Source organism: Momordica charantia (genome assembly GCF_013281855.1).
Source record: "Momordica charantia cultivar OHB3-1 chromosome 2 unlocalized genomic scaffold, Mcharantia_2.0 BLBB01000002.1, whole genome shotgun sequence".
NCBI classification, from domain to species: Eukaryota; Viridiplantae; Streptophyta; class Magnoliopsida; order Cucurbitales; family Cucurbitaceae; genus Momordica; species Momordica charantia.
Window position 1 is genome coordinate 18912564 of NW_028275160.1, and position 23209 is coordinate 18935772.

Consider the following 23209-nt stretch of genomic DNA (forward strand, 5'->3'; position numbering starts at 1 on the left):
CAAATTGATCAACTTCTAAAGCTACTAAAGACTAATTCATCATCTGGTAATCCTAGTGGTTCTTTGGCACAATCAGGTATTTATCCTCATGTCTTATCTTGTCTAAATTCATCTCCATGGATTATAGATTCTGGGGCCTCTGATCATATGACTAGCTCTTCTAAACTTTTCCAGTCTTACTCTCCTACATATTGCAATGAAAAAATTCAAATAGCAGACGATAGTTTCTCTTCCATTGCAGGAAAAGGAACTATTCCATTAACAGAAAATATAACATTAAAAACTATCCTTCATGTTCCAAAACTAGCATGCAACCTTTTATCTATCAGTAAAATCTCTAAAGATTTTAACTGTCGTGTCACTTTCTTTGAAACTCATTGTCCCTTTCAGGATCAAGACTCGGGGAAGACGATTGGACGTGCTAGGATGCTCGATGGTCTCTATTTCTTTGAAGAACTTCCAACTAGTAATAAACAAGCTCTAAATAGCGTCGTTTCTCCTGTTGTTAATGAAAAAATAATGCTTTGGCATCTTAAGCTAGGACATCCTAGTTTTTTCTACTTAAAATTTTTGTTTCCAACCTTATTTAAAGACATTGATTGTTCAAAATTTTCAATGTGAGAGTTGCATTTTTGCTAAAAATCATCGTTATACATACCCCTCTCAACCTTATAAGGCTTCAAAATCTTTTTATTTAATTCATAGTGATGTATGAGGGCCTTCCAAAATTTCAACTTATAGTGGGAAACGATGGTTTGTAACTTTCATAGATGATCACACTCGTTTAACTTGGGTTTATTTAATGACAAAAAAATCTGAAGTGAAAGACCTTTTTATGCATTTTTATAAAATGATTGAAACTCAATTTCAAACCAAAGTAAGTATTTTTCACCCAGATAATGGGACTGAATATTTCAATGATTACTTGGGGGAATTCTTTAAAAGCAACGGCATTTTTCATCAATCTACATGGCGTGACACCCCTCAACAAAATGGCATTGCGGAAAGAAAAAATAGACATTTACTAGAATTTTCTCGTGCCATTATGTTTTCTATGCATGTTCCAAAGTATTTATGGGGAGAAGCTGTTCTCACAGCTGCTAATTTAATAAATCGTATGCCTTCTAAAGTTTTAAACTTCAAAACTCCCCTTGATTATCTAAAAGAATTATTTCCTACTGTTCGTCTTTTCTCTGACCTACCAAAAAAAGTTTTTGGATGTACTACTTATGTTCACATCCCTAATCTTTTTCGATCTAAACTTGATCACCGGGCTATCAAATGCATTTTTATAGGCTATGCCTCGACACAAAAATTTTATAAATGTTTTGATCTTATAACAAAGAAAATTTATGTCAGCATGGATGTAACTTTTTGGGAAAATCAATCTTTTTTTTCCAAAAATTCCCTTCAGGGGGAGGAATCGAGTTCTAAAGATAATTTTTGGGACATCTCTACTTCTCTCTCGAATATCATTTGTCCTGATATTCCTGATTCTTTAGTACCACGTGTGGAAGATTTTCATCCAGGGGAGAAAAACCACCACAAAATGACCCTACTGATAAAGATCTCGAGCTTCAAGTTTATACTAGGAGACGTTTCAATCAAAGAAATGAAGATCAAGGAGCTGACTTGTCACCCCAATCTACTACCCCGAGGAATGATATTGAAAATCCAGGTAATCAATCTCCTGTTCCCGATCAATCATCCATTCAAAAAATCTCACTTGATATATCTGATCTTGATGTTCCTATTGTCCTTAGGAAAGGTGTCTGTACTTGTACTAAATATCCTATTGCAAATTACCTTTCATATAAGAAACTGTCAGATAGTCATAAAGCCTTCACTTCTACAATAAATAACTTGATTATTCCAAAGAACATACAGGAGGCCCTAAATGATTTAAATTGGAAATTAGCAGTTGTGGAAGAGATAAATGCTTTAAAACAGAACTGCACATGAGACATTGTGGATCTACCTAAAGAAAAGAAAACAGTGGGATGCAAATGGGTTTTCACTATAAAATGCAATGCTGATGGTAGTATTGAAAGATACAGAGCTCGGTTGGTAGCCAAAGGCTTCACTCAAACTTATGGGATAGATTATCAAGAAACATTTGCCCCTGTTGCTAAGATTAACTCTATTAGAGTTCTTTTATCTATAGCTGTTAATTTAGATTGGCCTCTTCACCAATTAGATGTCAAAAATGTCTTTCTCAATGGATATCTGGAAGAAGAAGTATTTATGGATTTAGCTCCAAGTTTTGAAATGGATATTGGAGATAACAAAGTATGCAAATTGAAGAAATCTCTCTATGGCCTTAAACAATATCCTATAGCATGGTTTGAACGTTTTGAGAAAGCAATCACTAGCTATGGTTTGCTTCAAAGCCAAGCGGATCACACTATTTTTTATAAACACAATGAAAACGGCAAAATGGTTGTTTTGATTGTATATGTTGATGACATTATCCTCACAGGCAATGATGAAGATGGATTGAACTCTCTTAAGAAAAAGCTTGCTAGTGAATTCAAAATTAAAGATTTGGGTACTTTAAAATATTTCCTAGGGATGGAATTCGCTAGATCAAAACAAGGGATCTTTGTTAATCAAAGAAAATACATCATTGACTTACTTAAAGAAACAGGTTTACTTGGCTACAGGATTGCTGAAACTTCTATTGAACCTAATTTAAAGTTACAAATTGCAAAATATGATGAAGTTAAAGATAAGGAGAAATATCAAAGACTTGTGGGTTGACTTATTTATTTGTCTCACACACGTCCTGATATTGCCTTTGCTGTAAGTGTAGTGAGTCAATTTATGCACTCTCTTGTTCAGTTCATTTTCAAGCAGTTTACAGGATCCTAAGATATCTGAAAGGAACTCCGGGCAAAGGTATATTATTCAGAAAACATGACCATTTGCAAGTTGAAGTTTATACCGACACCGACTGGGCTGGTAGTGATACAGACAGACGCTCTACATCGGGTTACTGTTCATTTGTTGGAGGTAACTTAGTTACCTGGCGAAGCAAAAAACAAAATGTAGTAGCAAGAAGTAGCGCTGAAGCAGAGTTTAGAGCTTTATCTCATGTATTTGTGAGGGTATATGGATCAAAAGGCTACTAGAGGAATTGAAGTTTACTCAGAAAGAACCTATTCGTATTTATTGTGACAACAAGACTGCCGTCTCCATAGCTCACAATTCAGTTCTACATGACAGGACAAAACATATTGAAGTCGACAAACACTTTATAAAAGAGAAGATCATAGCAGGAGTAATATGTACCACCTACTTGCCAACTACAGAACAAATCGCTGATGTATTAACTAAAGGTCTTCCGAAAATGCAATTCGACAAGTTAATTGACAAGCTGGCAATGGAAGACACCTTCAAACCAGCTTGAGGGGGAGTGTTGGTTTTATATATTTTAGATAATTATTGTAATATTTAGTTTTTCCTTTTTTATATAGGAATTCATAGTTTCCTATATTTTATGTAATTAGGAGTTCATGTTTTAGTTTCCTTGTTAAGGCAAGTTTCTCACCTTTATTTATAAGGTGTCTAGGGTTTTATTTTCTTCAAGTAAGAAAAACAATAATATTTTTTCTTTCTTCTAAAATTGACTATATTACATCGCAGATTTGGAAAATCTTCGATAAGATGGGGGCATGATGGAGATAGCTTCAGTCAGGGCGATTTCTGACCAAGACCGCAGTTGTTCGCATTGGTAACACAGGCGTAGTGTGTCGCTTACTTCGGTAATGACCCTGGGAAGATGTTGCTCAATAGACCGAAGGATGGCGAGGGATGCATGGCGGCAATTGTAGGCGAGGATTCCGTGTTGTAAGTCCGCACTTATCTTTATCCCTATTCCACAAGGTCGGATCGAGCGACTGCTTAGGCAAACGCTACTATGCGAACGTAGAATGAAGAAGTTGGGTGACGTCATCAAACGGTCTTAACGACAAGACAACGGAAGATGCTCGACGATAGTATAGATTTATATTTAAGATTGCTTTTGTAAAGTTGTTTGTCAGTTTATAATTATTTCCACATGTTTAGCTTGGTTATCTTTTGCTTTTTATCTTTTCTACTTTTTCAAAGATGAGATTCCTAATCGACCACACTTATGGGACAACCTTATTTTTACTTTTCATAAAGTAGGATCAAAGTCATAAAGCAGACTCCAAAAAGATAAGAAAGTCAATCAATGTATTATCCTGTGGGCCACAAATCTTATCATCTTTGTTTGTATTCATTTGTCTTTACTAGAGACTTATTGATGCCAAATAGCACTATGCCAAATAGCACTATACGTATCTGCATAAGCCTCTACCAGAGCAATGGTATATTTTTCTAGCTATTCATTAAAGCTTATAGGTAGATTGACTCTTATGTACATCAAAGTGTGAGGCATCTTTTTGGATCCCGAGAGTAGGAGTGTTTCCTGCTCCAACTCTACAGATTATCAGACCTAGCATTAGTTTTGTTATTTTTAGATTCCTGATAACAACATATTGTGTGCTTTATAAACTTATAAATTTTATATTCTGTATCACTTTCCAAATTGATAGAAATTTATTAGTTTATCAATTTTTTGTGGACCAATGTGAATTTTATATTGAATCTTTATTTAGATGAAGACAAATTTTGATTGTATCTTTTTTATGGATCATATTTGTTTGATTGGTATTATGCAATAACATGTGAATAAATAAATCATTAAAATATTAGAAAAATTAATGCTAGAAAAATAGAATAGTTCTCGACCATTTTCACTTTCAAATTAATCCACCATGTTTAGATTAAGGCTTGAGCATGTTCATCATATTTTGAACGTCCATCCTTACTCAATGTTCCAACAAGGCCGACATGAGAATCTTGACAGGGACGTTCTGGATAATTACCTGAAACCGTTACTATGGCTTCACTGCAAAACTCGAAATATCATATGAATCCTTCAACGACTATTATGTTGAACGAAATCAAAGTTCCATGATGCCCATCCTTCAACAATGCTATGTTGGCGGCTGGTAGAATTTATCCTTTCGTGAAAATCGATCTACTTGAAGGCCACGAAGAATGAAGATGGCATTCGATAATCCAAGTAATTTGTGATTTTAATCTTCATTCTTTTTATAATTTTTTTATTTAGGATACAAGAAAATATTTTTTTGAATCATTAACATTTCAAGAACAAAATCTTCATTAATGTTTCGTTTTCATATAGGTTATTTGTCACAATTCCGTAGTCAATTGCAACTTTTTTATCCAGAAGGGGAAGAATTAGGAGTGGTCAATTATCAAAATCTTTCACCATCAGTTCAGAAAATTTCGGAAGGATTACTACATTAGGCCTATTTATGCCCGATCATGGAACAAGTAATATATTACTATTTCATAGATTACTTAAAATTAAAGAACGTAGTATATTTGTTTCTAACGTCTGGTCTATGTCACAGTTCATATTAGTCTAAGGAATTTACGTGTCATGTTCTACACCCCTGGACAGGATATTACACTTATGTGAGAGATATTGTCTAAAACTAAATTATCATACATTTTAAGTATTATAATTATTTCATCTCAATTTAAATTCAACTACTGTTTTAAGTATTTTTAGACCAATCTAAATTACATTATGGGAACAAAAAAACCATTAGTCAAAAATATTATTCTCTGTTTTTTAAAGTTGGGTTTAAATATTAGTTTGGGTTTTTATCTTGTTTTGCTAATTTTATTTCTGGTTCTAACTCTGAGTTGTCATTGATCTTCCCATGAATAATTAATTTAGTGATTGACTTTAATTTATTCACGAGAAAAGGAGTTATTTGTCGACGTTTTGCAAAGAGGAGAATGAATTCTTAAACCCAGTTTATTTTTCAATTAATTGTCACGTCAAGCAAATACGATATCATTTTTCAAGACACCTGATTCTCATTGTATTGTACTTTCTATCCCTGCTAATTGAATCCCTGAAGCTCAATATCTGATTGGGACTCACTCTTGAGCTCGTCAAGCCATCGACCAACACTGTCGAAAGTGGAGCGGCGGCTGATATCGTAGACGATGAGAGCATCGACAGTACTGCAGTAGTATGCAGAGGTGAGACGGAGACGATTCCGAAAAAGCCCAGGGAGGGAGAATGAGGACGAGAGGAGAAATTAGGTCTTCGACTGACAAGAGGGAGATCCATTGCTAGAGGGAGAAACACACTGGGGGAAGCATAGCGAACGAGAGAAGAAATTAGGTCTTCAACTAGTGAGAGGCAGATTGTCGATCAGGAAGGAGAAGATGAATGAGAGGTGATGTGAAAAGGCCGCTGGGAGAAGAGGGAAAATAGAAGAGGGAGATTGTAATCCTCCCTTCTTAGAATCAATATGCTTTAGTTTCTATCTCCCTTTTCACCACTATTGGAATAGATGGAGTATTTTGCTACTCGATTGAAATAGCATATGGATTAAAATTATAGAACCAAAGAATTTGTTCTTTACTTTCTTTTTTTCTTTGAGTTGTTAGTTTCTTGTAGTAGTATAGTAGTAGTTCTCTGCAACCAGAACTACTACTACCATCCCTATTCAAGGGAATTTCAGATTATTGGTTGTATGATGCCTCTTTTAACGAGAGTCCTACTGGGTAATTTGAAAACAACATCAGAATTTGCCATAGTGGAGCATTATTCTCTTAGCAAGCTGCCTTCATTTCCACTGTTTCATAGTTAAAAATTCAGAGTGAACTTGAGGAGTATTAGTGGTGCAATTGCATCCAAGGTCCATTGTTTCTGTTTTCTGATTTGAAAACCATGGCCATTCATGTCCGTATTGCGTTATTGTGAAACTTTTTCTTGTCAATTAAATGCAAACTCTTTTAAAACAAACAAAGTCCAACAGTACATGAGAAATAGTCACAAAAGTTTCTATTTGTGTTCATTTTGTAAGGTTTCATTATTTAGTGAGCCGGCTTTTTCGTAGATTTTGAAAGAGTTTTTATATTTTCATGTTAAATAACTACTTTTGTTGTTAATGCTTTATTAAGTCATTTTTTCATACTTCTTTGCAGGATAGATTTTCTATGTCAATATTGTTTTATGATTGGGAAGAAGAATTTGGTGGTGTTGTTTTCTTTTGTTTTATGTAAGCGAAGCAAAGTTTTATGTTTTTGCTCCTATTCTACTCCTTGATTCCACTCATTTACCTTTTTTATGTTTATGATATATATATATATATATATTCTTTTTGTGGTTAGTTCAATATTCCTAATCTCCAATTTGGAATGCTAGATTCGCTCCTTTCACTTGGCGATGATCTCCTAAAGGTACTTTTTTCCAATATGCATCGACACTAAATATGCATTCAAGTTATAAATTATTTGTATCTCACTAGGTAACATGAACGTTTTAAAATTGATTTTAATTGGAAAAGTTAGTTTTTGTTTGGTAATTGAAGGTTTGTGATACATGAAATAGCTTTCTCGGCCTATTGTATTGGTAATTACCATGAGGTGTATCGAATGATTGTTGTGGTGGCTTATTCTTGTGTTGTTGTGTGATTGTTGTACCACACGGATCTTGTACTTATAATGATTTGGAACTATTTATTCTTCTCAATAAACATAAAACTTTGTTTCCTTGGCTGCTTTTTATGATGAGTTTTGATATTGCTTATTTATACTTCTAGAATATCTAAGTTTAGCTAGTGGCTGATCTTTAGTATTTGGATGTAATGTCTTGAATGATTGCAATTAGCAGGTTATTATTTCTTTGCTTCTGTAACATTTCATTCTTCCTCTTTATATATTACAAAAACTAGGGGCTTAATCCATGGCAGCGGGGATGAAATTTTTTTTATCGTAAAGGCGCATTCTCTCTTATTATATTTTCGTTAGTAAAACATTATGCTTGTTGACAAGGTCAAGATCTTTTTGTTGAAACATGGAATCAAAACTTATTTTTATGAGTAATATGTTTGATCAAACTTAAATAGAATTGAGTTTTTTTAGCTGTGGATTAGTATGCATTCTATTGAGTTTCAGTTCTTCCAGCTTGTAAGAGATAATTCTTGCAAGTTTTCTTCTTTAGTGAACTTTTTCTTTTGTTTTTGTATCTCTGCATTTGGTAGAAAGCTCATCATTTGAAAGTCGTAAAATCCAAAAAAATGTTAAAGGGACTAAGTTTTTTCTTGTTATTCTATTTGCTCCCTTAAGCTTGTGGGCATTCTTCAGGAGCTTGAAGCAACTACTTAAAAGGAAAAGTTTGAAGCAACTGCTTGAAAGGAAAAGTTGGAGCTAGAGGAACTTTTCGGCACGACACAAAGAACTACCATTAGATGTGAGTTAGGTTACATCACATCCCTTGTTTAGAAAGCATATAAAGTTGGACCTTCACCATGCCCAGGTTGGTTTACTGCCTTTATCTTTCTTTTTTACTTGAAATTTCAGCTCTACCTTTATATATGTGTGGTTTGATGTTAAGAGTTAATGATCAGGTTAGTTTGAGTTTACATATGAGTTCATTTTCACATAATATATATTTTTCTATTATTCATTTAGCTAACTTGATATTGTTTTCTTCTTTACATATTGCACGAACTTAAAAATGTTAAAAACCATGATTGCAACTAATTGATTTATGGAGTTTGTTAGGTTAGTGTGTGAAACATATATATGTTAGTTAGATGCTGACATTTGACCCCTTCAAATTTATATATTGTGGGCTGATTTAGATATTTGTATAAGATTGATATTTGTTGTAATGAGTATTTAAGATTCGTATGTATATGCAATTGTTGTTCTTTTTATCTATATCATTGAATCATCATAATGATTGTTAAGGAAGTTGTGTGATTATCTATTACTCAAATGTAATGCATGTTGGAGTTAGAAAGAAATGTGAGAGTTGGAGTTAGAAAGAAATGTGAGAGTTGATATTAGATATTTTCTTAATCGTTCATTTTTATTTTGTTGAAATAGTAGGTTGGTGGGAGCATCATTTTGAGAAAGGATAATTTTTGGGGAATAATTTTGGCGTAGCTGCAACATGTACAATGTTGATGTAATGTAATATAGTTTGTTGGGTTAGTGTATGAAATATAGGTTTCTTTCTCTTATTGTAGTTATAGATATTTGTATAGAATATTGTTTATGCAAGAGTTTGCACAACGGTTCTTCACGAATCAAGCTCAAACCCGGTCCCCGATTCCGACCTGAACACTAGAGTGGACCTGCACAAGAGGGTAAGCACTCCGACGCTCAAGTCAGTATAGATCGGACTCTGTATGTAGTTCGAGGTGAGATTCGATACCTGAGCGTGAAATGAGTCCCTTTATTTATAGGTGGCGGATCCGACAGTACTCACGACCGGCGGTTATATGTCTTTTCTCATGTCGAACCTGTCGAGTTCCAAGCAGGTCGGGCCCCAGCCAGGTCGAACCTTGACGCCTATACTTAGCCTTTTATAATGGGCGAACCCGGTCTCCTCGGCAGGGCCGAGGTGGACCTAGGCAATCCCTTCTATTCAATTTCTTCAAACACCAATAAGGGTCCTCTACGTGTCCTGGGTATGTTTACCCCCAAACATTGGCCCTCTCTCTGTCAGGTTCGATATCGACCTGGCAGAGAAGTTCATCCGATTCCATTCTGGACACGTGGCGACTTTTCATCTGTAGAGGAAATATGACCGTTGCGGAAGACGTTTCGATCTGCCAGGTTGTCGGAGCACTCAAGTTCCGTCGTTACAGATCTCGAGATGATCCCAGCCGCTGGTTGATTACACGTGTACAGTGCAGAGGTTTTTCTGATGAACTATAAATAGTCCTGACACTTCAGGTCAAACCTTACGTTTCCTGAATTTCCGGAGTTCGATCTGAAACTAGCTCGAACCCTTTCTTTAGGTCAGTCACTTTTCCTTGTTATTCTTCTTCAAACATGGTAGTTTTCTTGTCCTCCCCGTCCAGTAGTGATAGCATAGGTAGTGCGGGTCGGACCATAAGTAGTTCGCCCCCTAAACCAAGCGATTATGGGGAGGTCTTAGCTCGTAGGTTAGAATCCGAGCTGGAAGAAATAGAGAACTTTAGGTTCTCAAATGATGGAGAGGATAGTGATACCTCCACCTCGGGCCAGGGTTTGGAGTATCCTTCAAAGATGCCCGAACACTATCTTGGACCCCTCCGTAGGGGGTTTAAAATTTCATGATATCCTTCTTAGGATTCCGGATGAAGGGGAAAGAGCTGACAATCCTCCAGAGGGATGAGTCACTCTTTATTTAAAGATGTTTGAGTACGGCCTCAGACTTCCCCTTCATCCTTTTGCCCAGGAGTTCTTAAACCGAACTGGACTGGCTCCTGCTCAAGTGGCCCCCAATGGGTGGGGTGTCATTTTTGCTTTAGCCATTCTTTTTTGGTTGCGAGCTCGGGATGAGGACGAGGCCGAGCTACTAAGTGTAGAGCAACTTCTTGGATGCTTCGAAGCCAAGAGGATAGCTAAGAAGCCTGGTCGGTACTACATGTACGCAAGGAAAGGCGCCAAGGGGCCGACCTCCATCAAAGGATGGGTAGGGAAGTGGTTCTTTGCCTCAGGTGAGTGGCTGGCAAAGGAAATGACGAGTCTGGTCGTGCCTTCTTTGATATTCCCACTAGGTTTGGGAACTTAGGTATGGAGTCTTTCTTGTTTCCTTTCCTTTTAATTTCTTGCCTTTCACATCTAACTCGAACCTTTGTTTGTTTTGTGCAGTATCAATCAAGCCGATTCCCGAGCTCTCTCAAGCCACCTTCGACACCCTCAAACACTACAAGGACCACTTCCCAAGGGGCCGGAAGATCGGAACCTTGGTCACTGACAAGCTGCTCCTAGAGTCGGGGCTGCTGGACTACAACTCTTTAGTTCATCCAATTGAAGCTTCGAGGCCAAACTCCAAGCTCGGTAAGCCGTGCTCGTTCTCAATCTTCAATTTTAACTTTTCCTTTGGTCTCTAACTTTTTGTTTGTTTTGCAGCAATGGTGTGCGGATTCACTGGCAACGTGAAGCGCAAGTCCAAGGGCCGTGCTCACGCCCTCAAGACCGTGGTGGGTATGGAACCGGCGACGCCTATCGTGCCGCGGACTGAGGCCCATGGTTACTCTGGGCCATCTTCTGCAGTCCCCACCCCCGTGATCGAGCTAGACTTATCTGGGGATCGATCTGGAGAGAAGCACCCAAGGGAGGAGTCCGAGGCGCTTGACATATCTCCCCTGAACGAGGTGAGGGGAGAATCTCCTTTGAGAAGAAGAAGAATGAAGAAGAAGACTTCCTCCTCCTCGGAAGCTGGAGCTCGTGGGACTCTGCCTACGAGCCATGCTGATTTGGTGGATGACCCCGAAGCTCGGATGGGGGGAACATATGACGTGAGAATGCGGTTCAGGATGGAATCGTCAAGCTCCGGGGTGAAGGACCAGGTGTCCCGTATCTCGGCCACGTGCTTGGACCGCTGTCTAAGGAGAGCATCCAAGTTCGTAAGTGATCCTGGGTCCATACTGCAGAGGACAATCGACAACGCTGTCGAGGTAAGACCTGCTTTTGTATCTGTTCTTGTTATTTATTTTCTCAATTTATAGCTCGATCTAACCGTCATGTTCTTTGACTTTCGCAGGCGTTTGTCGCTTCCATTCACTCAACGATTATGATCAAAGCTGAGCTGGATGGGAGGGAGGCTTTAGCAGCAAAGGAGAAGGAAAACTTTTATGCTGCCTTAGAGGCTTCTACCACCATGAAGGGCGAGCTACTAAAGGCTCGTGCTGAAGTGGATATCCTGAAGGCCGAGGTGGACGCCAAGGCTGAGCTTCTAAAGAAAGAGGGTGAGAGGCACAAGGCCCATCTCAGAGCAGCCCATGCTATCACCAAAGGGCTAGAGAAGGAGAAATTCCAGCTCCTGAAGGAGAAGGACGACCTTGCTCAAGCTCTTGAGGAGAAGGATGCCTTGATTGGGCGCCTTACCATCGAGCTGAAAGACACGAAGGAACGCCTCACCAATGGAGTTCTGTTGGAGGAAGCCTTCAAGCAACACCCAGACTTCGATGGGTTTGCCAATGACTTCAGCGATGCCGGCTTCAAGTTCCTGATGAAAGGGCATTGCTGCCGACATGCCTCATCTTCATATCGATCTCAGCGATCTCAAGAAGAAGTACTCTGAAAAGTGGGCTTCTGGGCCTAATGATACTCTTGGCCCCCAATCTCTGGTGGACAAGTACGTCAGGGAGCTGGACTCTGACTACTCCGACGTGGAGGAAGAGGATGCTCCTAGCCAAGAGCCTAATGAGGTCGACACAACGCAAGAAGAGGTTTCTTCACAGCAGGGTGGATCCCAGGAGGTCAACCTTCTCGGCTCCCAGGGCGAGCTGGCCTCCCACCTCGGAAGTAGCTGAGGCTCTCTTTCCTTCTCTCCCCTTTTTTTTATTTTATTATTATTTTTTTGTAAGCTTCAGGGCAGAGCTGCAAGGTATACAAGCCTTGGCTCTGTCTTTTTGATCAATGAAATTTCCATTTCTCCACTTCTGTTTGTTCTTTTACTACTTTCTCTTTAAGCTTTTTAAACTTGCTTTTGTAAGTCGGAACACATGTATGAATAACTTCATCTCGCACCTCTAACTCGTAAGTTTAAAGGATTGAGTGTGGGATAACTCTTTTCACATCGCACCTCTTATCCAAGGTTTGAATTTGAGAGTTTCTTTTATTGATCTTTAATCTTTCTCCTCGAACTCGGAAGTCCAAAAGATAATATTAAGCAATCTTGAACTTTCTACATCTCACCTTTAACTTAAGCGTTCAAAGGTTTGAATTTCGAGTTCAAGTTTAACATTCACATCGCACCTCGAACTCATGGGTTTAGAGGATTGAATTTCTTGAACCTTCAACATCGCACCTTTAACTTAAGCGTTCAAAGGATTGAATTTTGGTTCGTGATTGATTTTGACATCGCACCTCGAACCCGTGGGTTTTGAGGATTGAATTTGATCAATTTTTGCCTTTACCTTGCCGCTTGCCGATTTTAAGTCTTATGGGAGTCCGTGGCCCCCATTTAATTTCTGATCGAACTCGGAATCACGAAATTAAATAACTCCGTTTATTAAAAGTTCCGTCCCTTGAAAATTTTTACAAGTCCATTTTAGGACTATTTTGACATTTCAAGGGTAATAGCGCTTCAAGTGCTCCGCATTCCATGGATGCGCAAGCACTCTTCCTTCCAGATCGGCTAGCATATACGTTCCGGGCCGGACTATGCCCTTAACTTCGAACGGTCCCTCCCAGCTTGGGTCAAGGGTGCTCACATGGCTCTGAATTTTCCTTAAGACCAAATGTCCAACTTGGAAGCTTCGAGGTCGAACTCGGGCATTGTAATGTTTGGCCATTCTGTTCTGATACTCTGCTAAGCGCAGTTGAGCTATTTCCCTTTCTTCTTCCAGTAAGTCCAGGTTAAGGAGTAATTCTTCCTCGTTTCTTGTTGGCTCGTACTGCTCTACCCTGTTTGTTGGCATGCCGATCTCTACTGGTACAACAGCTTCGGAGCCAAAGGCTAGCGAGAACGGAGTTTCGCCAGTTGACTCTCTTGGGGTGGTTCGATATGACCATAACACTTCGGGTAGCTCCTCGGCCCATCTTCCCTTTCTGGAGTCCAGTCTCAGCTTGAGCCCTCGTTTTATAATTTGTTAACTGCTTCAACCTGCCCATTTGCTTTTGGATGCGTAGGGGACGAGCTGAGGTGGCTTATGCCCATCTTTCTACAAAAGTCCTTGAACTTTGCGTTGTCAAATTGCTTTCCATTGTCTGTCACAATGGCATTCGGTATACCGAATCGGCATACGATATTTGACCATATAAAAGATGTGACTCTGGACTCCGTGATGTGGGATAACGCCTCGGCCTCGGCCCACTTGGTGAAGTAGTCCACAGCGACAACGGCAAACTTGGTTTGCCTTTTTCCCAGGAAAAAGCCCTATGATATCTTCCCCCCATTGCGCAAATGGCCATGGGGCCAAGATGGGGGTAAGCAGTTCAGGAGGTTGATGGATAATGTTTGCGAAACGCTGGCAGTTGTCACAAGCTTTCACAAATTGCTTTGCATCCCGCTCGACAGTGGGCCAATAGTACCCTTGTCGAACCACCTTGGCCGACAACGACTGACGCCAGAGTGGTTTCCACACACTCCTTCATGGATTTCTCTAAGAACGTAAAGGCCTTCTTCGGGAGTCACACACTTAAGCAGAGGCAGGGAGAAGCCACGTCGGTACAACGTTCCTTCTCGGAGTGTGAACCAAGCTGCTCTCCGTGCCATCTTCTTTAGCTCTTTAGGATCTTGCGGTGGATTCCCTTTGATGAACTCCACGATTGGGTCCATCCAAAAGGGTGATGGAGTATCAATCTCCATCAGATCTGGCTCCAAGATTGAAGGTCTGTCCAAGATCTCGACCGGGACCGATCGAGCCAGGTCGGTCTCATATGCTGATGCCAATTTGGCTAAGGCATCAGCATTGGATTTTTCAAATCTTGGAACTTGATTCACCTCGTAAGTCCCGAACTGGGCGAGGTGCGATCTGACCTTGCTTAGATACTTTTCCATTCGGTGGTCCTTCGTTTGGTACTCCTTAATTTGATTTACGATTAATTGGGAGTCACTAAAGACCTTGATGTGCACGGCCCCCAGTCCTCTGGCAACGCGCAGGCCTACTAGAAGTGCTTCATACTCGGCCTCATTATTTGAAGTCGGGAAGTTGAATCGCAGAGCATACTCAAATCGCTCACCACCTGGTGCGAGCAAGAGAATTCCTGCCCCGCACCCGCTCTCATTGGAAGATCCATCAACGTAGATCGTCCACGAGAGGTCGGACTCGATCGACTGGGACGGTGGGGTAAGCTCCGCGATGAAGTCTGCTACTACTCGGCCTTTTAACGCGGTTCTAGGCCTGAACTGGATGTCGTACTCGCTCAATTCCAATGCCGACTTCATCAGACGCCCTGACGTTTCAGGCTTAAGGAAGATATTCTTCAGGGGTAAGTTTGTAAGTACTATAACAGTGTGCGCTTGGAAGTACGGCCTAAGTCTTCGGGCCGAGGTGACTAAAGCGAGGGCCAGCTTCTCCATTTGGGGATATCTGGTCTCGGCCTCAGTCATGGCCTTACTGGTGTAATAAACAGGACTTTGGCACGCACCCTCCTGCTTGGTTAGGGCCGAGCTGACGGCACTATCAGCCATTGCCAGGTACAAGTGGAGCTTCTCTCCTGGCAATGGTTTTGCGAGTAGAGGTGCCGAGCAGAGATAGTTTTTCAACTGCTCTAGTGCTTGCTCACACTCTACCGTCCATTCGAACAGTCCCTTCATCCTAAGAACCTTGAAAAAAGGAAGGCACTTGTCCGTCGATCTTGACACGAACCTATTCAAGGCTGCAATCCTGCCATTGAGGCACTGGAGCTGCTTTAGAGTCTTGGGTGCCTCCATCTCGAGCACGGCCTTTATCTTCTCTGGGTTAGCTTCGATCCCACGGTTGTTTACCATAAAACCAAGGAACTTTCCCGAGGAGACTCTAAAGGCACACTTGGTCGGATTGAGCTTCATTTGGTACTTGCGCAGTACTCCAAAGGCTTCGGTCAGATCGGCAAGATGCGACTTTGACTGCTAGCTCTTGACAAGCATGTCGTCCACATACACTTCCATATTCCGACCGATCTGCTCGGCGAACATTTTGTTCACCATCCTTTGGTAGGTCGCACCAGCATTTTTTAGGTCAAAAGGCATCACCTTGTAGCAGTACAGACCTTGGTCTGTTATGAATGCGGTATGATCTTGGTGTGGCAAGTGCATTTTTTAATTTGGTTGTATCCGGAGTAGGCATCCATGAAGGTGAGCAGCTCGTGCCCGGCTGTTGCATCTACGAGCTGGTCGATCCTTGGCAGGGGGAAGCAGTCTTTTGGGCATGCCTTATTTAAATTCGTGAAGTCCACGCACATTCTCTACTTCTCGTTGGACATTTTAACTAATACAACATTAGAGAGCCACTCAGGGTACAAAATTTCTCGTATATATTCAGCTTTTAAAAGTTTGTTTACTTCCTCAACAATTACATCACTCCTCTACTTATTTACAGGTCTTCTTTTTTGCTTTACAGGTCGGAATGATGGGTCTATGTTCAGGCGATGCACCATGATCTTTGGGTCGATGTCAGGCATGTCCTCGTGAGACCACGCGAAGACGTCCGAGTTGGACCTGAGGAAGTTGATCAGTTCTTCCCTGTCAGTGGCCCCCAGCTTGGTTCCTATGCTTACTTGTTTTTTAGGGCTAAGCAAGGGAACAAGCTCGAGCTCCTCTGTTGGTGGGGAGAACTGCCTTTTGCTTCCCTCGGAAGGTCGTCTTGACTGGTTTGCTCTTCCAGGGCACACACTGATGACCTTTTAAGTGCGGATGCATAACACTCCCTTGAAGTCTTTTGCTCACCTCGGACCGTGCCCACTCCATTCGGGGTTGAGTACTTCAGGACTTGATGCAATATGGAGGGGACGGCCTGGAATGAGTGGATGATGGGTCTCTCGAAGATGGCATTGTAGGCCAATCTGCCGTCAATCACCACGAACTCAGCCATTTGAGTTACCTGTGTACTATCTTGCCCAATCGTAACCGGCAAGTCAATACACCCTTCAGGAGAGACCGATTCTGCAGAGAATCCAACCAAGGGTGTTGGACTTTTCTTCAATTGAGATCTGGTCCCCCGCAAGGCCAGATATGTCGGGAGGGACAAAATATTGGCAGACGCGCCTCCATCTACCAACACTCTTCTGACCAAGACATGATCGATAAGGGGAGCGATCACAAGTGCATCATTATGAGGCAAGTGAACTCCCTCCAGATCGGTATCCTTGAAGGTAATGGAGCAAGTAGGTTTCTGCTCCCTGATAATGGATACCTTGCGCCTGGCCTCGCAAGCTAACTCTTTCCTTTTGTTCTCGAACTGGCCCCCACTTGGACCTCCGAAAATAGTGTTGATGACCGCAGGTCGGTCCTCTCGTCGAGGCGGCGTCCTTGAACGCTTCCTCTCTTCTTTCTTTTCGACCGAGTTAGACCTCGGTTTACCCACGAACTTTTTGAAGTAGCTATCTTGAATGAGGTCTTCAATCTGGCGCTTCAGCTCCCAGCAACTTGTCGTATTATGGCCGTGATCGCGATGAAAACAACAATATTTATCTTTGTTGCGCTTTTCTGGGTCTCCTCGGAGCTTCTCAGGTCGCTTGAGGAGCTTTTCCATCCCGCTTTCCTCGATGTTTGTGAGTATCTCAGAGATGGGGATGGTGGTTGGGGTATACCGTTCATAAGGTCGGCTCCGGCTAGGGCCGCTCTCCGACCTACGATACTCGGTTCGGCTGCCAGAAGAGGACGATCCCTTGTCCTTAGACTTAGAATCATCCTTCCTCTTCTTTTGGCTTAGCCTCTTCTGGTCGATCTGCTTCTCAGGTCGGTCAGTCTTGGTTCGGAGGAGTTCTTGTCCATCGATGACTTTCTTTGCGTTTTGCAGAACTTCAGCGAAGGTTGCTGGAGCCTCCTCTCCGAGCTTCACGGTGAGGGTCTCATCTGCCAGGCCGGTGAGGAAGTATCACATGGCCGAATCATCGGAGCAGTGCGCGACCTTCAACTGTTCCTCCTGGAACCTCGTGACATACTCTCTCAGCGTCTCACCTTCCTTCTGTCAAATGGTGGCGAGGTGAGTCGCTGTCTTTCTATCATAATGCCGAGAAGAGAATTGACTAATGAATTCTTTTCTCAGCTGAGAATAGGTCGATATCGACCTAGCCGGCAGTCTCCGGTACCACAGGCGCGCGCTGCCGGTGAGCGCGATCTGGAAGGCGCGGCACTTGATCGCATCTGTTGCCGCTTGAAAGTCCATGAGGCCCTCAAAGACCTCAACATAGTCCTTTGGGTCCTTAGACCCATCATAAGGTTTCATGGTGGGAGTTTTGAACTTCTGAGGGATTGGAGCCTCCAAGATGTCCGAGGTGAATGGCGATTCTCCCAGGTCGCCATCGTCAAACGAGCACTCTTTCTTCTCGCACCTGGCCTTGAGCGCCTCGACCTGCTCGTCGAACCTGTGCTTCATCAGGTCGAACTCTTCCCTGGTGATCACGACTTCTGGTGTTACAGGCTTATACTTTGATTGAGCCTTGAGATCAGAGTTGGAGAACTCTCGGAAGTAGGACGGAGAGTCTTCCGGCTCCCAAGATGCTTTCTTCTTCTTATCAGTGAGGTGCTTTCTAAGATCATTATCCCGCAAGCTATAATCCACCCCTCATTGTTGGGAATGGGCTCGCGGTCGCCAAGATGGAGAGATGGAACCCGACCTTCCTTTTCTCCAGGTGCGCTTGGGACCCTGGAGGGGGACGCTGTCTGGTTAGCCCGCGTCGCCTCGGCGTACATTTCTTCCATTGTACGCAACCGATGACGCATATCATCCAACTCGCGCTGGAGAGTAGACAAAGCATCAGGGTCTGCTGCCGGGTTGGCCCTTCGGGAGGCCTTTCTCGAAGATCCATCTCGGCCTCGGTTGGCTTTTGAGGGTTTAGGGTGAGCAAGGGGTAACTCCTGGTTCGTATGGCGGGCTGATCTTCGTGGAAGATCTCCCTCTTGCCCTGCTCGAACCTGGTCCTCGACTATTCTCGCGTCGAGGTCTCGCTGACTGCCGTTGTCAGCATTCAAGCCCCTCCGTTCTGTCGTATTAGTAGAATTCGTTGGCTGCACCATCTTTGCGTATATTTTCTAGATCGGGATGACTTAAGATGTACTCGCCTTTCCCACAGACGGCGTCAAATGTTTATGCAAGAGTTTGCACAACGGTTCTTCACGAATCAAGCTCAAACCCGGTCCCCGGTTCCGACCTGAACACTAGAGTGGACCTACACAAGAGGGTAAGCACTCCGACGCTCAAGTCAGTATAGATCGGACTCTGTATTTAGTTCGGGTGAGATTCGATACCTGAGTGTGAAATGAGTCCCTCTATTTATAGGTGGCGAATCCGACAGTACTCACGACCGGCGGTTATATGTCTTTTCTCATGTCGAACCTGTCGGGTTCCAAGCAGGTCGAGTCCCAGCCAGGTCGAACCTTGACGCCTATACTTAGCCTTTTATAATGGGCGAACCCAGTCTCCTCGGCAGGGCCGAGGTGGACCTAGGCAATCCCTTCTATTCAATTTCTTCAAACACCAATAAGGGTCCTCCATGTGTCCTGGGTATATGTATATGATCATGTACAAACAAACAAGTATAATGTACAAATTTGATCATATTTAGTTTGTATATGTATATGAAGACTTTGACCTTATTATATGCAACTTTGTTACATTTTGGAATTTACAGGTATAGAGAATTTCGAACTTTCAATATATTATCTTACTACATATGAATATTTATATACTTGGTTCATCTACATTTGAATATAGTTTAATAATGCACGGGGTTGATGTAAAACTATATACGATTTTGTATCTGAAATATGTCATAATGGACAGGTACTAGCTATTGTTGTGGAAAATAACTTTAAAAAACCTGTTATCATATGTTTTATTCAGTTATATGAAAATTGTTATCAATTTCATAGTTATGACAGTTAAAAAAGTGCAATAAATGTCAACAAAAGAGATGTAAATTGTCATTGTTAAACTTCTTTTGACAATGTCCAAAGTCAATTATTGTCATGGTTAAAGGTTTTATGATAGTTGTAAACGTCAACAAAAAAGATTTAAATTGTCACAAAATAATTTTTTGTGATTCTTAAAACATGTTATTACATATACTATGACTGTTACTAGTTGTCGTTATATAAATTTTCATGACAATGAATAAAATGTCGTTATTAAATATTTCATGACATTTGTTAAATTGTCATTATGCGATTTGTCGTGACACTTAAAAAATGTTGTTAAAAGGGTTTTCTTGACAATTAAAAACTGTCGTGAAAACGTCTTATTCGACTAAGATACGATTTTTTTGCTCTATTTCATGACAAATATAAATTGTCATCAAATATGTTATTTGTGACAGTTGTTAACTGTGATGAATGATTCATTTATGACAAACTATAATAATCCTTGTAATTGTATTTATGACAATTTTTTCAAACTGTCATGATATCACTTTTCTTCATGTCTTAAAAGATGACAATTATTAAACTGTCATAAATGAAGTCTATGACAGTTTTTAACTGTCACTAAAGCCCGCATTTCTACTGGGGAAAGTAAATAAGGGATTTAAATTTTTTTTATTTAGGGGCCTAAAATTTGTTTTCCATGTTTTTCTTTTTATAGCTTAATTATCCATTATGCTATATTTACATATTATAAATACAATTATTTGTTTAGTGTGCTAACCTAGCTTATCTCTAGCAAAGACAAATCAATACAAATAAAGATGATAAGCATCGACAACATCAACACCTTATAGACAAGACATTTAAAGTCGAACAAGAACGATGACAAAAACAAACTTCTAGGACTAAAATAGACCTTTTAAGAGTTCAAAAACCAAATGATATGGAAAATTAAAAACTAAAATAAAAAAAACAATGGTGGGCAAGGGAGGGGTGGTGTAGTATAAAAAAGGCGAATTAAATTGATCCTTCCTTGGGCGCCCTTTTGAGATTAGGAATATGTTCTTCATCAGGCTTTTGCACATTGACACAGTGTTGAACGCAACCTCCATACTGGCTCAAGTTTCGAACACAGCGGACGCCAACTTCTCCCGCGACTCCTTCTCCATAATCACCTTCAACCCTTCCCCTCGCTTCTTCGCCACGCTCCAAATGTCGCAGCCCTTCTTCTCCCACTACTCCGTCGACCGCAATCTCTGCCTCCGGATGTTCATCCCCTCCTTCCGCGGCGCCATGCTCGAGGGCCGCTTCTTCCCTTCCATGACCATGCATTTCCAGGGCAACGCCGCCCTCATGATCCTCCGATTCGAGTCCCCGAGTAAGCCTTCTTGATTCTTCAAGATTCCCCAAGAATATTTCCCACTCTTCCTTACTTACTAATCTCACCTGCAGGTTACGAAACGTACTTGAAGCGTCAACTCACGCTCTCGTCTTCGCAAGTGCAAGATTTGGGACTCGTTGATCAAGAAAAGTTCTTCTCCATTCACTCCACGGACTTCAGACGCATTATAAGAGAACTGGCTATATATTTTCATCGTCCAAGTAACCAAATCTCTTCTTTCTTCTTTATTATTTACTTTTAAACAAATTTGTATTTGTTTTTTCATAACTTTTGATCGTCGTCTATCACAGTTCACGCTACTCTCACGGATTCACAAGTCAGATTCTATATTGCAGATAGAGAGATTGTTCTTACCAAAGAGGTATTGTCCCCGTCACCAAATATCACAATATTGGACTCTTTTTTTTTTTCTTTTTGCCTTTTTTTAATTTTTTTCATTTTATTTAAGCGGGTTACGATAAGTTCAAAAAAAGACAAGTTAGGTTTCAATCTTAGTTTGATTTTTTAAATTTAATGTTTCTTTTATTTTTTTGGTTTATAAATAATAAATTATAAGACATTATGCTTTGACTATTTTAGTAATTGACTTTAGACTTTTTAAATTTATTTATGTAATAGAGATCAGATATGGACACACCTATCTTTGATTCATTTATTTGATCCAACAAATATTGCATGGATAAGTGTTTAAAATTAGATTCCAAAGGGAAGGTGTCGAGTTTCAAAATAATTTCATGTAATTTAGTTTAACAATTAAAACAAAATATTTTAAATTTAATAGATTATAATACAACATTTGAAAGTTTATAGTTTAAAATAAAATAAGCACAAAGGTTTAGCAATCTAATCAAAATATAAGTTAAACTTTAAAGTTAAATGTCAAATTCAATAGAACATTTCAAAGGAGTTTGTTGGGTGATGTATTTCAGGGAGGACATTGCGTAATTGAAGGTTATCAAGGAAGATTTGAAGCTCAATTCCAAGTCAGTCTCCGTCCCATGTTATTTTTCATCAATTTGTCATATCAATCCGAAAGGATATGGTTTTCGAAGACAACTAATTCTCGTAGTACTGTAATATGTGTCCCAGCTTTTGCATTTTACGCTCAATATGTGATCTACTTTCCCCAAGTGTGACATGGGAAATTTTGATCCGCAAAAATGTTCCATACTTTTTGACATTCTTTTTTCTCAATATCATAATATACATCATATGGTTCAGCTTCTTAGCAAACTATATATATAGAGAATTTTGTCATGTCTATTATCCATATATTCAAGTTTCCTCAATGTCTGAAAATTTTTGTTAATCGTATAGAATTATTTAAGCAAATGGCAGAAGTTTTCTTTCAACTAAATATATTGAAAGCATGAATTGAGACACATTATATGTCAAAGTATCCAAATTGTTGTAAATTAAAAAAATCTATTGTTAAAACTCCGTTGGTTGAGTTATATATGTCAAACTCTCTGATTTTAATTTGTTTCCAGCATGTTGAGTTTTTTTTTATTTTGTTAATTCTGTCAAGCATTTATATTAAAAAAATGGAAAAGATTTTAATCAAACTTTCTTATGAAATGTTTTTTTAAACAAAAATTAGGTGATTAGGAGTAAAATTAAAATATTAATTTAAAACGTTAAATGATAAAGTCAATAGCTACATTGGATAATTTAGCATTAACGAAACATGTTAAGCAATCACACTATTTACAAAGTTATTGTAACTAGAGCTTATAGTTTAACTCGATATAAAAAAAAAAAAAAAGAAAAAAAAACTTATAGTTTAATTCTAGAAAATTTAGAAACTATAATATTAACAATGAAAAATATTTTAAATTCGATTAGTTAATTCCTTTGTATTTTGATTAGTTTGATGGTTAATTAGTTTTATTAGCGGCATCTAAAAATATTGTTGCACGAAAACGACTGCAATTATATAAAGCCTTGCTATGGTTGATGTTAGGAATATGTGCTCCACTGTCTCTTGTGGCTACCACTGCTATATGGTTGTATATACAGGGAAAGCATGGCTGGATATTAAATCACAACTTTATTTTAAAAAATATAATACAACTGAAATATATATTGTTGAGTTTGTAAGGGAAATGTAGATAAATTAAAATTCCATATTGGCTAACCAAGAGAATGATCCATGGTATATAGATGAGGACAATTATCTTTATTGGTATAAGGTCTTTTGGGTGAAATCAAAA

At 39.9% G+C, this 23209-nt stretch overlaps 1 protein-coding gene and 1 long non-coding RNA gene across 5 annotated transcripts; both read left to right on the forward strand.

Moving 5' to 3' along the window:
• The first annotated feature begins 4787 nt into the window (after window positions 1-4787).
• Window positions 4788-12524, forward strand: LOC111022277 (uncharacterized). 4 transcript variants are annotated; one of them, XM_088121260.1, is made up of 6 exons: window positions 4788-5113; window positions 5237-5388; window positions 5988-10651; window positions 10732-10920; window positions 10993-11540; window positions 11627-12524. In XM_088121260.1, the coding sequence occupies exons 5-6, from the start codon at window positions 10995-10997 to the stop codon at window positions 12164-12166; spliced, it is 1086 nt and encodes a 361-aa protein (XP_087977386.1). In that variant the 5' UTR covers window positions 4788-5113; window positions 5237-5388; window positions 5988-10651; window positions 10732-10920; window positions 10993-10994; the 3' UTR covers window positions 12167-12524. The 4 variants fall into 4 exon arrangements, with proteins under 4 accessions (XP_087977386.1, XP_087977387.1, XP_087977385.1 ...); XM_088121261.1 differs by lacking the exons at window positions 4788-5113; window positions 5237-5388 and having other exon boundaries at window positions 5678-7320; window positions 8227-10651; XM_088121259.1 differs by lacking the exons at window positions 4788-5113; window positions 5237-5388 and having other exon boundaries at window positions 5678-10651.
• Window positions 12525-21052: 8528 nt separating this feature from the next.
• LOC111022279 (uncharacterized) lies at window positions 21053-22157 on the forward strand. The gene is made up of 3 exons (XR_015789196.1): window positions 21053-21196; window positions 21287-21357; window positions 21926-22157. It is a non-coding gene; the product is annotated as an uncharacterized LOC111022279 (long non-coding RNA).
• Window positions 22158-23209: the final 1052 nt, after the last annotated feature.

Coding starts and splice junctions, on each gene's coding strand:
- LOC111022277 (XM_088121260.1), top strand. CDS start 10,995: ATGGTGTGCGGATTCACTGGCAACGTGAAGCGCAAGTCCAAGGGCCGT. Junction 11,541..11,626: donor CAATCGACAACGCTGTCGAG/GTAAGACCTGCT, acceptor TGACTTTCGCAG/GCGTTTGTCGCTTCCATTCA.